This window comes from Cebidichthys violaceus, unplaced genomic scaffold (assembly GCF_023349555.1).
Source record: "Cebidichthys violaceus isolate CVI_PGR_0920_01 unplaced genomic scaffold, fCebVio1.0.p SCAF_14, whole genome shotgun sequence".
Classification (NCBI taxonomy): domain Eukaryota; kingdom Metazoa; phylum Chordata; class Actinopteri; order Perciformes; family Stichaeidae; genus Cebidichthys; species Cebidichthys violaceus.
Window position 1 is genome coordinate 11390678 of NW_027176307.1, and position 16584 is coordinate 11407261.

The following is a 16584-nucleotide window of genomic DNA, read 5'->3' on the forward strand; positions in this document are numbered from 1 at the left end:
ACCCTATTCTCTTTATAATCTACCACACGTGACAATGTCCAAAAGGGAGTCAAGGAGAGATAAGACTTGTAGACTTGAAGTAGCCTTTACACACACAAAACACACACATACTGTTTGCCACCGGTGATTCAATCTCTGATATGCACGATGGAGTTTTCTTCCCTCCTAAAGGGTCAAAATATGTTTTAAAGGTTACATATTATGAGGATTAATGTACTTCTTAGTTTCCCATAATACCACTGTTCTCATGGGCTTGAAGAATCACATTGTATGTTTGTACAATAGAGAAATAACAACCTCATTTTAGAGAAGTGGGTTGATGTTGGATTTCCTTTAACCGTTAATGAACTAAAATGATATATTGTATATCTTAAAGCCTCTTTTTCAAAATGTATATGCTTCTTTGGTGGCATCACACTCAGAAAAAATAAATAATCGCCCTCTTTTTGATGCTTTTTACATGTCAACATCCTAAACCGTCCGTCAGTTTAGCTAACGGACTAGACGGGCTGCTAGCTCTATTCGCTGGGTTCTGGGTTCCTGGTAAATAACAGATTAGACGGTTTATGACATTCTTCGGGGTGTTTTGCCTAGTGAAGGGGGCCCCGCAATTTACAGGGATTATATGGTGTGCTTTATATTTAGGTATGCACATAAAGAGCATGAGTCAGGGAGAGCACAGCAGAGCATTAGCGCCATGCAGGAGCTAATCCAGCGGGAAGCAGCAAGCAATGGGGATAAGAGGGAGCGAGTTTCAAAACAAACATGGCCAAATATCCAAAAACCTCCACTTAATCTACATTCATAAGGGTTAGATTTGGTCCAGGGGCCAAGAGCTCAGCTGCCGATGCAGTGTCACTGAAAAAGTCACTAATCCCATGCCCCGTTAGCTAAAACTGCTCTTTGTTCTCCCAGATGAACTAAAGTGGAACAGGTGACATGGGTATCTGGAAGGAGTCTGTTTTCACTATAGGTTACAGGTATCAGGTTTGTCGTACAATGCATGCGGAAAGTGTTGAAATGTTCAGAAAAGTGAAAATGTATTTGTCAAGAAAAGAGGGACTGTGGGAAAAAAATCTAGTAAAGTGGCAGGCCGTGCAGCTCATGTACCAACATTAGAAACAGGGAAGTTATTGTTTTACATGTAATCTATATGAGTTCCGGAAGGTTCCTGGATTCCAGGAAGAATTCTGGTTGGGGAAAATGGCCAATAGAGGTGGTAGCCCAACGCTGCAGTGAAACCATTCAGTCTAACATCCTTTTCATGGCACAAAGTAATCTACTAGAAATATGCTCTTGCATGTACTTGTTTTCCTAGATGTTGTTGCAACACATTCATTTTTAGGTTTACTTAAGCAACAAAAGTATTTGGTCAGGTTTCGGCAACAAAAGTATTTGGTCAGGTTTCGGCAACAAAAGTATTTGGTCAGGTTTCGGCAACAAAAGTACTTGATTAGGTTAAGGAAAAGATCGTTGTTGGGGTTAGAATAAGGACGTTTGAATAAAATAAGTACGCTTGTTACTTAACTGGCGTTAAGATGGCTAAGTAACGTAAACAAATTATGCTAAAATAAGTCAATGAAGGCTTTGTTTCACACAGGACACAAACAGAAGTCTCCTGGGTGAAAGTCTTGTTTGTTGGACCCATCCATCGATCCATCCATCATCCCTTCCTACACCCAGGTGGACTTTTTTGCTTATACTAGGTCCCCCCCTGATGTCCGATGATACAACAGAGGGGTTTAAATTGGAGTTAGTTGAAAACCTGGTGCATCTCATACGGACACTAAAGGGTTCCCCGGTGCGTCTGTATTTGACACCGAGGGGTGTCAAATACACCAAGCTTATTTGACGAGTTGGGAGTGAGAACGGGTCTGCTGCGTCGACGCAATGGTTTCATTGAAATGAATGAGGGAGTTGCGTTATTTATAACAGTGCAGATGTCGGTAGTGTAATGCTACATAATGACAATGATACCTTTTAGGATTATGCAGAGATCAAGCCAATCACAGGTGCTTCTGCCCATAACCGGGCAGGAAAACATTTGGTTTGAATCTGATGAAAACATTTAAAATTGTGTTTGTTTTCATGCATTTTCCTTCTTTCCAAAACCTTACCTACAAAAGCCTAACTGAACTGTTATTGCACACTTTTTCTTCGATAAATGTTGTTGTTTCCACCAGCGCTCCTAAATTGGTGCCTACAGTTAGATTTAAGAGATGGAATTACTGCACACTGCTTCAAAGTGCCATTTTATTCATAAGGCTGAATGTCTGTCTGTCTGTCTGTCTGTCTGTCTGTCTGTCTGTCTGTCATGAAAAGCGCGCAGGAATTTCTTATTTCTCTGTTCTATTTTCTTTCAGATTACATTCTGCAGGGATTCTAACTAGATGTGTGAGCGTCAGCTTGACGCACAAAAACATGGAAAACTCACGTTGCCTTGGTAAAGCTCTTGAAAACACAGCATTCACAACACAGCAACCTTTTCCTTATTTTATATAAAAAACAATATAATTTGAAAATAAATATGCTTTACTGTTTTACATAGACACAGAAAACATGTTAATAGTGAAGGAGAGACAAAGAGAAGTAATAATGAGGGGTCTATGACTGATGGCAAAAAGGATGCAGATTGGTATCCAAATTTCAAACGGTGGTGTTGTTGTGGTCGTGTATGCTGAGCTGCTAGCAGTAGTTTATTTGTATTTGCATCTTGCAGGCCAGACAAAACACATGTCCGCTACGTACTTAAATACTAAAATACAACTTACTAACAACTCCATACAGATGTGCACATCGGCAAATGCATGTGAAGAAACATTTTCACAAACACACACAGCATGTTAAAATCCTACACAGCACCTACACCCTTAGATAAGAGGGGTTGAAAAATCCAGAGGAGGTTTGTCATCAGTACACCAGTACAAATGATCCATTTAGGGAATGTTAACAAATCATTTGTTTTGACTTGTTTTTTAGTTGGTTTTGTAGAAAAGCACAGAGAAGCTCCATGCTGAGAGTAGCCATCAGTGACCTTACACATGGTGGGGAGATAGGACAGCCACAGGAACATAACACTGCATATATAAATAAACCAAATTAAATATGGGTAGACGACTGAATACTGAAAAATACTCTATAACATTATAAATTATCTAGAATGGACTATGGCATAAAGGGATATTAAGTATGTACAAGTTCAGAGATGAAGATATGCAATCAATGGGTTCTGTATTGAGTTCAACAACTAACAAAACTACTTTGACAATCCCCTCTCCTGAAAAAGGAAACAAAAAATAATTTAAAAAGCACTCGAAAGATTTCTCAGTACATATTGTGAGGCACAGTTTTTCAAATGGAATCAAACTACAGTATAGGATGTTTTCAGTGGTTTTCACCAAGGACATAGCAAAACAGTGGATGCTATATTGACAACCAGTATCCCTTTAAAAGTATATGGCACTCCGGAGTCACTTCTTCTGCAAGCTGATCACAATGGTGACATTGTGTAAGTCCATGTCAGTCCTGCAATGTCATGTAAAGACAGACTCAGCTGTCCCGGTTGTCCTGCTGTTATAATCCAAAAGCAAAAGCAGAAATCGACCAATGAAAATCCATCCGTCATTTTTGAAAGAAGAGCGCGCTCCCATGTCCTCTTCAGCCTCACCCGCTGTTTTAGCAGTTAAATATATCTTAGATTGAGAGGTTTTGCAATTTTATGACTGACACACAACCACAGTAGAGACTCATATCCAGTGAAGTAATTGCATACAATGAATTGACAACAAGACTACACCTGCATCACAAGCCTGTTAGAAATGCAAAACCACATGGCGGCTATTTGCTTTTTGTCAAATGATGGGTTTAGTTATTTGTTTTTGTAGCAGCATAACAATTCTGTACTCTTTTTTTTTTTTTTTTTTTTCTTTTATCATGGTCTATATACACACAGATATACAGTGGGAGGAAACTTCAGTTCAGTCTTTCTTATTGTTCACTCTCAAGACAGTCCAAGGGGAATGCTTTCCACAGAAAAGAAGAGCTTACGGTTCAAAGATCAAAGTGCTGTGCCGTGAAATATCTAGAATATTCCTTCATCTTGTACATCTGGTGCTGCCACCTCTCTCATCTTCTTGGCTTGTCACATCTAAACAAGAGGGAAAGAAAAAACAGTTATCAGAACAAGAAAAGTCACAACGTCACATTCATACTAGCTGCTACAGTATTCCGTTAGCCTGCGTAACTGGATCACAAATCTCTGCAACTTCTTTTCTGGCGAAGGAGTTGGCAATCAGTTGACTACACATCAACCAAGAGTCATGGAGCAACACTGACATTTATTTGGAGTCATCTTTGCCACAACCTGACAAATGCAAGTCCAATAGTCACCTCCGTTTTTGCTCTGTTTTAGTCTCCACCAACTCCTGACGGATATATCTGGCTCTTTAGCAGCTTAATGCTCCACTATGTTCAGCAGCTGGTTGCTAACTTAGTTGTGCATTTGGTGCTGGGCAAGTAGCCTGAAGTGGGTTTAACACAGCGTCAACGACACCGATGGGAGCCTTATGAGTCAACCAAATCGGTAAAGTTGCTGGCCATTGCTTGGCTTCGTAGAGCTATGGGGAGCTGCAGAGTTGGTTGATTATTCTCTTTGGGTTCGTCACTACGAGCCACCCCTATCGCATACAAAAAGTCATGTGACCCATTGTTAATATAATTAAGCGTACTGCAAAACATATCGTTAAGCAAAATTGTGTTGAACGGTCAATTTTTTTCAAACTACCCCTTATTTGGGACAATTGTGCCTTAATTATCGGAGATAGACTCAAGATGTATAAACAGAACTTACTTGCAGGTCCTCTCGTTGAGCTCTAGCTGGCGTTCTTTACAGTATTCATCTGTGTGCTTGCAGGAGCACCGGCAGGTTGCTGGATCCTGCACGAACAAGCGCTTTCTCCTCTCCGAGCAGTGATCACAACATGGCTCACAGACACTGGAAAGAAAGAGACAGACCGAGATGGGAAGGAGGGAGAGAGAGGACGATTATCACAGTGTACCATTACCACCCATAAGAAAGGTCACCCTTTGGTCAACCCTTTCGTAAGCTCCAGTTTGCTCTTCCAAGCCCCGGCCTCACAAGTTGTACAGCACGTGACAGTTGGGTAGTATTGCACACAGGTTCCCAAAGAGCAGGCAAATACTCAAGCAGTAAAATTACCCCCCAACACGCCCCCCAAACCCTCTCTCGTTGATTGGACCGCTCACAAATGCCTTGTATGTGATAGACATGCAGTGAGCAAAGCTCTGGACTGTTTCATGCAACACAAAACGACACATATTGGCTTTGAACTGAGGGCCAATGACCTCGCTCTCACTCTTAAAAATGTGAAACTTTTGATAAAGAAGACTCAAGGGTCTGCTTGGTGCTCCGTTAAGAAACATTTCATTTTATTGAGTGACAACTGCAAACTATGCTCCCCACAGAGGGACATTAGATTCAGAACAGAGGCTGAAAATTGACAGATGAAGGCTCAGATACATCTCAATGTACAAGTCACAAATTAACACACAGACACGTATTATTTCACAGTACGAGCACTGAAGAAACATGAGGTCATTTTGATATTATTGTTGAATAAGATATGGGTGCTCTTGTATGGTTTCAGAGACAAAAGCAGGCAAAGAAACAAAACAGTACTTGCAAAACAATTTGTTTACATATCCCCCTTAGCAAAAATAAAATGAAAAAAGCAATAGATAGCCATCACTCAGATCTTTACATTACATAAAAAAGTACCAGCATTATGCACATGATGGCAAAACCTGTTTGTAAAGATGAAAAGAACAAAGCGTGGAAAGGAGACGGGTACGAGACACAGCAAAGCGGCACAGACTCAACACTGAACACAGCCCCGTGATTACAATCCTGATGCCAGCACAGATACCAGAACAGTATGAACCCGTCTGCTTAGCCATGATGGTGGAGCTGTGACCTTGTTTCAGTAAAAGGTTCAAGTTACAGCTAACAGCTGATCCGTTCATATCACGTAGTTTAAATGTGTCCATTATCAATCACAAAACTTGGTATCAGACAAGATGTTAGAAGAAGCTTGTACTGTTTTTTTTTTTATGATACGCTGCTGTATCTCATTCCAACCAAGGTCCCAGTCTCACCCGCACAGAGTGATATTCCTCAGACGGGGAGCTGGTGAGGTTGTGGGGAGATTAGATGGGTATTTTGACGGGTGGAGATGGGTCATGGTTCATCTCTAGTGATGTGGGATATGGCTGGCAAGTCTGCTGTACTTCCCTGGTTATCACCGTTATGTAACGTTTTGCAAAAGCTACGTCAACAAAGCAACGTTAGCAAACAGGGCAGCTTAGACACTGATATTCTGAGTACGTGGAACATGACTGACGAGACAAAGTTAGGACAATACACAGAAGCGACATGCTAGTTGATGTGGCTGAAAGGTGCAAATTAAAAAGGGCAAATGAGCTCCTCCCAAATGAGCTTAATTATGAGAAGCGCAACACTCAGGTGCAGGTAGGTGGAGAAGGCGGAGCTGACATACGCATCGTGAATTGTTTTGTCGCGGTTTTTCTTTCGTTTTCTCTTTTGGCCTTTACCCTTGCCTTTCCGGGATTTTCTGCAAGAGACAAGAGGACAACAACGCAGAGAGATGCCTGAGAGACTGAGGAGAGATGGGCCGATGTGTTTAGAAAGGCCTAAACTGACAACCAACACTGATAAATAGCAATCTTCTATCTTTTCTATAAATCAAAGAGCCATTCAAAACAGGTTATTCCTTAATTTGATTATTTTTTAGTGATTGGCCTGTTTGGAATGATAAACTCTATCATCACGTTATAAGAAAGGCGTCAGGCAGTGTTCACATGCGTGTATGGGATATGTCTAAGTGTTTGTTATCTTGAATTCAAAGATTACAGCACAAAAAAAGCCACCACTCTTGTTTAGCTGTTGAAATTAACTAAACATTTACTTTTTAAATGAAGAAGCAACTTCAAAAGTGTGTCTTGATTTGTAGATTGTAAGGTTTAAAGACACACCCACAGCTTACTGTAGGGGGGTTTGTACACACCCTGTTGTTTGTCAATGTGATGAATATCAAATGTTCCCTGTTAGAAATGGCTTTATTGTCCAACTTGAATAAAAAATCTAAAAAAACTATTTTGTAAAACAGTACAATGACTTTGCAGTCTGTGTACGTGATTTAATAGTGTGAGGTTTGGCTTGGTTCGCTGTTCTGAAATTTCCCAGAGGACAATGAACTTGGACTTCACTAAAACTTCATCTTTCAAGCTATCTGGGTCAACTCTTTATGGCTGATTCAACTTGTTTCAGACCACAGCACAATGAGAACAAGCCTGTCGAGCATACACCTGGAGTTTCACAGGTGCAGGCTTGATTAAAATATCAGGATGCGTGTTCAAAGACAAGCTGGTTTGCACACGCGTTTGCTGTCTTAGATGATTACAATTACACAGAACACCTTTGTAATACTTAAATAGAAATGCAAAACAAAATGTCTCTGTGGACATTGATGGCAACTCTATATACAGTTCATCATGCTGACTTTTTTTTTTTAGACAAACTGTGTAATGGTTGATAAAAACTTTCAGGAATATGTGCTCAACACATCATAGACTCAGACCTCGATCCTAATTCTGACTTCTGACTCTTTTTTTTGTTTTAACCTTTTTATCCAGCAGCAGCTTGCATCTTTAAATGTATTTTCGTGATCGCAATGATGACAGGTGTCCCTGAGGAAAAGGTAATGTTTAAATCCAACATTGCGACAGAGAATATTGCCATTCTGGTCTATTTCTTCTTCTGGAACAAACAAGGAGTTTGCTGCACAGGTTGTGGAAGTACCTGGCTCAGTCTGTGGAAATATTGGATTTACATGTTGGCTTTCAAACCCGCTACCAGATAACAGGCCAGAAAAAAAAGAGGCTAAGAGTCAGTGAGGCTGTACTTTGGCTCACAGGTTCTTTGAACTAAATGCTAATGTCAGCATAGTTACATATTCACAATGGTAACATGTTGATGTTTAGCAGATATAACATTTACCATGTTCATCATCTTAGTTTAGCGTGTTAGCATGCTAACATTCGCTTATTAGCATCAAACACAAAGTGCAGCTGAGGCTGATGGCAATGTCATTAGTTTTGCAGGTATTTAGTCATAAACCACGGACATTTGACCTAATGATGGAGCCATATGAGGGGATCAGAACGTGTTTATCAAATTCCATGACAATTCATCCAACGGTGCAACGATGACAAATATGACACCGTTCAATAAGGATAGGATGAAACTCCTGTAAATGCGTGAATTTCCTCTTTCATGTTCGGTCCAGTTTCCCTGTGGACGTTGACAGTTACACAACCACAGCAGGAATACCTCCAGAGACCTGTTCCTACTGAGAGGTCAGCGGTGAACGTTAAAATTAAACATGAAAGTATGAAAGCATCAGAAATGAGAGTCGAATGACCCTAAGACCATCACTCTGTAGACTCACGCCACTGACTCCGGGCTCGTAAACAATGAAAACAAGGTTAAAGAGGAGGTCTCAAAACTAGCACTTATCTATATGACAGATGACCTGACATAAAACCAAAATACAAGCAGCATCCCCCACTGCAACGGAGCGATATTAACGACTGTTTGCAGAAGGAGGATTAAAGACTTTTAATGACCCTTTGCACACTGACACTCAAGCAAGAACCATAAACAGAAAAGTTTAACCGGTCTTCAAAAACACTGTTATCTATATCAGAGCAACCAGTCACCGGAGCAACAGAAGTTAAGTGGGATGTAAACAGTAAAGAAGAGGTGCGAGGAATGTAAAGATGAGATAGAAAAGGGAGGACAGGTGTAAAGGACAGGTATAGAGAGAGCAATGCCCTCATCAAGTGTCACTCATTCACCTGAATGGACTTGGCTGGTATTCCCCGTGTTTGTCACCTGAGAGCTGCATGCTAATCTCAGCATGACATGATATCATGTACTAGCTTGTCATTTAGTGAAATTTTATTGTTGTGGAGTGTTTGAGTGTGTGAATGTGAAAGAATATAGCGAGGCAGCGGACAAGAGAGTGAGAAAAGAAAACAAAAAACAGACGGATCAGTTTAGTGAGAAAGAGCATACGGGAGAATGTCCGGAAGGCCGAGCGATGCAGACAACTGAGAGTGAGAGTTTGTTTGCAGGACAAAACAGGAAAAAGATCAAATCTCAAATCCCCATTGTTTCCCCCTGAAAAAAAACCAACCCAATCTCCTTGCAGAAAGAGTGCTGTACTCACTTTTCTTTCTGTTCTCTCGCTTCTTTCTTTAACCTGAAAGGCAGGAAGAAAACAACATGGCATTAGATGACAGCGCTCTGTTGTTTCCCGGTAAACAGATACTTATCAAGATCATCAGAGACCAGGAGCTCATTATCGCCACGGGCGAACTTGCATCATATTATTTTCAAATCACGTTACATCATATGATAAAACTTTCACTTTCAATCGCTCAGTAAATGAAGCAGATTTGTTGGGAAACAGGGCCGTGCACACACTCGTAGACAGGCACACAAAGGGGAAATGTTCACTGATGGAGACGCACGCACACAAACAGGACCACAATAGCAGGCTGGCAGGTTTGTTTCACTTCTCGTCCGCATGACGACACTTGCGATAACAGAATGTGGAGCAATAAATCTGCTGGCGCACTCTGGAGAGAACTGTTGGCCAAAAGTGTTAGGAAACTGTGTTTCATTCAAAGAGGTCACGGACACACAGCCAAGTTTCTATTTGAAATACAGTTACAGTAAGTCTACATGAAAGGGCCGAATAAAGCCTGAAGGTATATATGTGTGTGTGTGTGTGTGTGTGTGTGTGTGTGTGTCATCTGAAGCTGACTGATACCTATTGGCAGATGTATGTGCCATCTTTACCTTAGTAAATGTAGCGATACCACAATGTAAAACTAATACAATTACAAGCAAAAGTACTGAATTAAATTATACTTTAAGTGAACGTATCTTAACAAAATGTACTGAAGCATCACGCAAAAGTACTAAATGCAAAATGACTCAAAGGACTGTTAAAGATTTCTATTATTGATGCACTGCAACACCACTTACATGGTTAAAAGTATAATCCTAATATTTAAATGAAATCAACCTTTTGATGGGACTCTGTCTAATTTATAAAGGGCCTTGGTCTTGGAATGATCTGCAGACTAGACTCAGTCTAGAGTCGGTCTAGCTAGCCACTTTTAAACAAAAGTTATCAGAAGTTTTAACCACAAACTGTTCTTGCCACCATGCATAACAATTTGGTTGTTTCCTTTTTGTCTATATGTATCATACACTATCTGCGTCTATTTCACCTCTTCTGTTGATGTGTTGACCTAAGTCTTCACTCTGTAATGTATTGTTTTGTCTTTGCTTTATTGTTTGTATAAAACTGACGTGCGTTTGACATTTGACTTTGCTGCCTACTCGGCCAGAACGCCATCGCAAAACAGCTTTTTATCTCTATAGATTGTATCTGTCTAAATAAAGGTTAAATTAAAAAAAGAAAAAAACTGTGATTTTCATTGTTAGTGGCGGAGTCCGCCATTCCCGAGCTGGGATTCCCTTCCTATACACAAGGGATTCACTGGAAATTCTGTGATTGACTTGTTCCGTTTATAGCACTTAATGCCTGCATACCATTTCCAGAACAATACAGTGAATTAAAACATATTAAACTACAAAATAGATTGATCACGCCCTTATAGCTGCATCTAAATGATTTTACAGCGAAGTATTGTGTCATCACAGACAGCAGTAAGTTCAGAGTGACATTACTTTATAGCCAGGGGCCATCCAGACAGTCTGCTACAGCCTCACTGATGATTCAGATGTAATGGCTCAGAAAAGAGAAATCTTGGTCCTCGGCCAACAGTCCTCCAATGTTTGTTTGCTTTTAAGATTTCCCTTGAACTTGGGAGGATGATGCATAATCATCGGATTTACCAAACATCAGGAAGTGATGCATCTCACCACTACGGCTTCCAACAGAGGCCCCAGGGCAAGGGACTGTGACCTGGCTGTTAATGATCGACCTGGATAGTGACATGATCATTCGATAAAGATGAAATATTTACTTTTTTCCTTGTTTCACTTCTGGGAAATTTCCGATTCTGCTGTGCTAGTCAAGCTTAAATGCCATCATAAGAAGAACATGCCACTAATTCCACATTAAGTTACAGCACTTATCTCTTTTTATAACAGGGCTTTAACAGGTTATATTAGCTGCCTATCAAATCCAAACACATAATAACAAACTGATCCATAAAATGTAATAATCATTGCACAGCAAGTCGAACCATTAGAAGTCACCTTACTGCGACTGGAGGCCCCAAAAAGGACAGGCAGTACTTATCTCAGAGATCAATAACTAAAGCTATCACACCTTCGTAGTTCCAGGAGTGACCTCTACACGCCAGGGAAAACAATGGATTAGGTAGCACTGAATTCACACAAATGTATCTCCTTTGCTTGAGAAGTACGATGGAATGAAGATACACTAAAGCAATATGGAGGATGTTTGCTGGGATGTGCTTTAAAGAAACAAAGATAAGATATGAATCCACCTGATACGCATCTGTTGAAAGTGTCGGAGGCAAACAGACAAGACAATAACTTTACATGACGTGTTTGGTCGAACCTGCTCTGCCACACCAACGTACAGCGGTTAGTATTTCATTCACTTTGTGTGTGTTTCAGTGTGAGTTCGGGGTTTCTTACCTACACTCACATGCGCTGTGTTCTGTAAAACTCATGAAAATATCATTTTGTTGCCTTTGGGGTTTTATTCTTTTAATCTGTAAAAAAAAAAAAATGAGAAGAGAAATCGTCAGTTTTGAATTAAATATTCGTGGATCTACAGTCTTAAACTTTTTGTTCTCAAGTGTTACTATCATAGCTTTCAAGAAATAGACTAAACAGATGGAGAAGATTCAACAAAACGTCACACAGAAAGGTCGCTACGGTTCAGATGTGATAAAATTCTGGTTCTGATAGTATTCATTATAAGTTTCTCATTATGAATTCTTACACTGATCTGAATGAAAATGGAAGAGATGGCAAACCATCAGAAGTTCCTCAAATGTATATATGAAACAAACATAAATGCCAAATTTCCATCACATTTGGCTCATTGTTTTGAACAGTTTGAGGTTTGACTAAGACTAATGGTTTAATGCCACCCGACCGGAAAATTTGCACTTTGGCATTTGCTGGTTTTCTGGAAAATGTGGTGGAAATTTTGCAATATGTCTGTGTGGAAACTTGACTATTGAACTTGAATTCATGAACAAGACATGCAAAGTTCAAGGAGATCTTTACCCATTTAAACAGACTGACTCCTCATACACAGAGAAGCAGAGGAGTGAGAATTTAAAAAACGGCTAAGTGGAGTATCGCTTAAGGAACACACACATCCTGGAAGTATTGCTGTAGTAACAAATATCGGCGCTGACCTCCATCGTAACGTTATAGCTGGATGTCGGCATGCACTGCAGCATCTCGTCGTTGCAGCAGCCGGCGCAGCGCGTCAACACCACGCACGACGGGATGAAGATGTGCTCCACCTCCTCCGGATACTCCTGCAGAATCTCCACCAGCAGCTCCCGAGGCTGACACAAACTCTTGTTGTACACCTCCATTAAAGGGATCACTGGGGAGACAAGAGTCACAGGGTACAAGGGTTATAAAATGGCAGCGGAGCTTTAGTCTAAACCACCGACTCCTGAATAGTGCAGCGCTGTAACAATAACACACCTAAAAGGAGCCGTGAATCAAAAACACTGGCAGGCTCACAGAGAAGTCACAGTGGAGGAGATGAAACATGCACACACACGTTTTACTTTCTATTATTCCATTGAGAAAAGGTTCATCTACTTTTATACACACATGCAATTTCAATAGTACTCTATCTGGACCCCATCCGCTACATGAGTTTTATAGTTCTGCTTCTGCCCCATTCACCTACAGCCACATTATAATAGCCAATAGTCTGTTTCCCCCCTTTAATCCCCTCTCCGTCTTTGCAGGAGTTCTGCTCTTGAGAAAGATATTAGCACACAGACAGACAACACCTCCAAAATATCACTCAGAGCCTAAAACAACGCCCCCCCTGACACCCCTCTGGGAAGCCAATCCAAACACGCAGGGCCTGAACAATATCACAAAGTTCAGCTTCTGATTGTCCAAATTAGATTGGGCAACGCTTGGATTGTGCAAAATAAAAGCGTGGGCCAAGAGGGTGAAATTCCATTCTATAAAAGAGTCTGGTCACCATAACATTTCCCCAGCTTAACCTCAAACAAGAAGGAATGCTGTTCGGGATGAAAATGTCCGAGAGTTAAGATTTAAGGGTGAAACTGAACTCATTTACTAAAAGGGGGAGTTTGGGGGAGATAAATCTGGACAAGGTCAAGCTATGCAGATGTCCACCAGGAGGCGATAATTTCCCTTTAATGTAAAAATGAATCTCAAACTAGCCTGTTTCTATTTGGCTGAGTGCCAGCTAGGGAGCCCAGGGCAGTCTGTTTTCCCACAGTGCCCTGTGGGACACCTACCGTCATGTGGACCTCTTTCTGTTTCCTTCGGTATGTGGGCGCTCTGCAAGGAGAAAAAAAAATGACAAGCTGTTAGTTACAGTAGATTGTGCAAGAGCTCGTGCCCTTATCCACAGTTGCGCAAAACATATATTTACATTCTGACATGTTCTGTTGACCGTTGCCAGAATATGAAAACCACATTATCTATCGTATCTTGGGCTATACGCAATAAAGGAAGCGATGAGAGTCAAATGTTCATACTATGTCTTCTCTAAGCATTGGAAATAAATATTAATGTTTTCAGAACGTGATTCTGGTCCTTCACCACATCTGGATTTATAGTAAAAAAAAGAGTTCAGCCAAGAGTTGTTAATATGTCTCAACATTCTGAAATAAAGATGACCCCGTTATTAGTTGCTTTTTCCTATAATATAGTAATAATTATGATCATATAACCTCCTAAATGTGGTGTACAAGTATATAAACAGAGATACAACGTGCCAAAGACGCCAGCCGAACTTCTACCACTGTCGCATGACTGTGATGGTTTTTGTTTCAGTTACCAAACCTCTGTGTGCCTCCCTCCGCCGCCTCTTGGCAACTGTCGCCATTAAAACCGGCAAGAATTTCAGCCTGCTACTTTCCCTCACAGGGGGTAGCTGTCACCACACCAGCCGACCACCGAGCAGCATTTTGGCAACTTTCTCTCTCTTTCACACACGCGCACGACCGCGCGCCCCGTTCTCTCTCTCTCTCTCTCTCTCTCTCTCTCTCTCTCTCTCTCTCTCTCTCTCTCTCTCTCTCTCTCTCTCTCTCTCTCTCTGTCTGTCTCTGTCACACACATAGAGGCGCGCAACTCGCGCAATATCTCGCCAATATTGCGTGAGACCCGCTCCTGTAGCACCGGCTTATATTCAGTGAGTCACTGAAAGTTTTTTTCCATTCCTAAATGAAACGTTTTTTTTTTTTTTTTTTAAGAGTCTGTGTGGGTGCCGCAGTCTCCACCCCCTTTTTGGTGGCGTGAGCGGGTCCAATGTGGGCTGGGAGACCCCAACCCTGAAAAAAAACCCATATACTGTATAATTAATGGTAGGGTGTCAAGCTGAGAACACCGGCCCCTAAACCGATGATAGGCCGACTGGATATGAGCAACTGAGACAGCATCCTGATACTAGTTGGCGTTGATCGCGGGTTTAGCTGTCATTAAATCACTCAGTTGGATAAATAAACACTTTACTGGACTTTGCATTGTGCCTATTTCGTGAACTTAAGGGTGAGATTCAAACTGAAACACCCTTGCTTCCTTTAGGATTGCATATTTTTTATAAGAAATAATCCTTCAAAGTCCAATCTCGACGATGGAAAAAAAATGCAGCCTCCTATTAGGTGGTGTGTATTGTTTTTTTTATTCACTCGGAAACCTTTGCTCAAAGCCTCACTGGACACACTGCACTTGATTAATGATTATATGGGTAACGACTTACAGCGCGCTCTTAAACAGCCATTACAATTCTCGCGTCGACTTGATGGATCTGTGAAGTATATGTGCTAGTCTTGAAAATGAGTGTTAACTATCGGAGAGAAAAGTAGGATTTCTCCTTTTTGAAGCAGGCTAACCGTGAGAGTAGTCTCAGTGACAGGAATGAACCTGCTCATGTCCTAATTCAGAATGGAGCCACTGCGCCTTTAAAGCGTACTAATATCTCCAAGAGGTTTTAGAGCAGGCCCGCGATCACCCAGCGTCAAACTTCACAATATTATTTGATAATCATCACATATGCCGCATATGCAACACAAAAAGCGCACCACCTGCGAGTGTGTGGGTTAGGTTTATATAGTGTCGGCTTTGCGTAATGGCTCTTTAAATCTCCCCAAAGCCACGAAACATGTCGGTTTGTTTAAACACGAGCGGTGACCTAGCCGGAGGAAAGGCAAGGACGAGCTACACATTAATGACCAGTGGCTGCTATACACAGATAGAGGTCGAATAATGTTTCTGCTGTTATTTCCAGTTTGCTCTCTGAAACACATGACTCACCTTGACAGCTGACAGCGTCAAAAATAATAGTGTCAAACTGTCAATAAAGTTCATGTTTGAAATCCAATCCAAAGGCAGGCGACGTTTTAAAATCCAAGTGGCCAAAGAGGCGATTTGTTCTCAAACAAGAAGTTTAAAACAACAAGTACAATAGCAACACAAGTGGACCGGCTAAAACTTCTCTAAATAAGGGGCAGGGGGTTGTAATGGCAAATCCATGATGGTCCTGGGGTCGGAGCATACAATCCTTTGCGCATAACTTCTTCCTTCTCAACTGTTGCCAATGATTTTCAAGATATCCAGAAAAACGAGAATCCAAGACGCAAAACGTCCCACATTGTTCCGCGGCGGACCTTTATTTTCTTGCAAAAGAATGGCAATCCACATTACAGAAGTAATCCCATGCTTGTTGCGCCAGCCTTCTCCAAGTGTCTGTCCATTGGAAACTTGTAGCCTACTTGCAACTTGAGCATTGACCAGAATGCCGTTCAGTGAAAAAGAAGACCGCGCAGATACTCGTCCCACAAAACTTGTCTATTTGCCTTTTTTTTTATTTTTTTATTACTCCTCTGTCACTGCGCACTTTGCAGGTCTGCACCCTCAGTTATGATAGACCGCGTCCACCTCTGTGTCGGTCTCTCCATACTGTGCCTGTGTGTGTGGCGACCACAGGCAGCCGCGAGCCCGGGTCGTGGATGATTGGTTGGACATTAGAACAAGGGTGTGTCTTCTATTTTTTCAAAAGTTTCACCTATTCAACGTCGACTCATGTGACGGGCTAATAAAAGCTGACTTCACAAGCGCCGGTCTATTTATTTTTTTTAAATCTGAGAATAAAAGAATTGAGGGCATCTTGATAATTTGTATTTATGTCACCGGCTGAAATATCATCCGCTCTTTCCATGCTTTAAATCCATTTCATC

General features: G+C 41.2%; 1 protein-coding gene across 2 annotated transcripts; it reads right to left on the bottom strand.

Annotated features, from left to right (window-relative positions):
* Window positions 1–2435: 2435 nt before the first annotated feature.
* vegfab (vascular endothelial growth factor Ab) lies at window positions 2436–16333 on the bottom strand. 2 transcript variants are annotated; one of them, XM_068708836.1, is made up of 8 exons: window positions 15662–16333; window positions 13642–13684; window positions 12541–12737; window positions 11807–11883; window positions 9330–9362; window positions 6576–6650; window positions 4850–4993; window positions 2436–4147 (listed from the first exon to the last, which is right to left on the bottom strand). In XM_068708836.1, exons 1-8 carry the CDS (start codon window positions 15713–15715, stop codon window positions 4126–4128), a joined length of 645 nt encoding a protein of 214 aa, XP_068564937.1. In that variant the 5' UTR covers window positions 15716–16333; the 3' UTR covers window positions 2436–4125. The 2 variants fall into 2 exon arrangements, with proteins under 2 accessions (XP_068564937.1, XP_068564938.1); XM_068708837.1 differs by lacking the exon at window positions 6576–6650.
* Between the last annotated feature and the right edge of the window lie 251 nt (window positions 16334–16584).

Coding starts and splice junctions, on each gene's coding strand:
- vegfab (XM_068708836.1), bottom strand. CDS start 15,715: ATGAACTTTATTGACAGTTTGACACTATTATTTTTGACGCTGTCAGCT. Junction 11,884..12,540: donor GCTATAACGTTACGATGGAG/GTCAGCGCCGAT, acceptor TTTTTTTTACAG/ATTAAAAGAATAAAACCCCA. Junction 6,651..9,329: donor GCGAGAGAACAGAAAGAAAA/GTGAGTACAGCA, acceptor TGTCTCTTGCAG/AAAATCCCGGAAAGGCAAGG.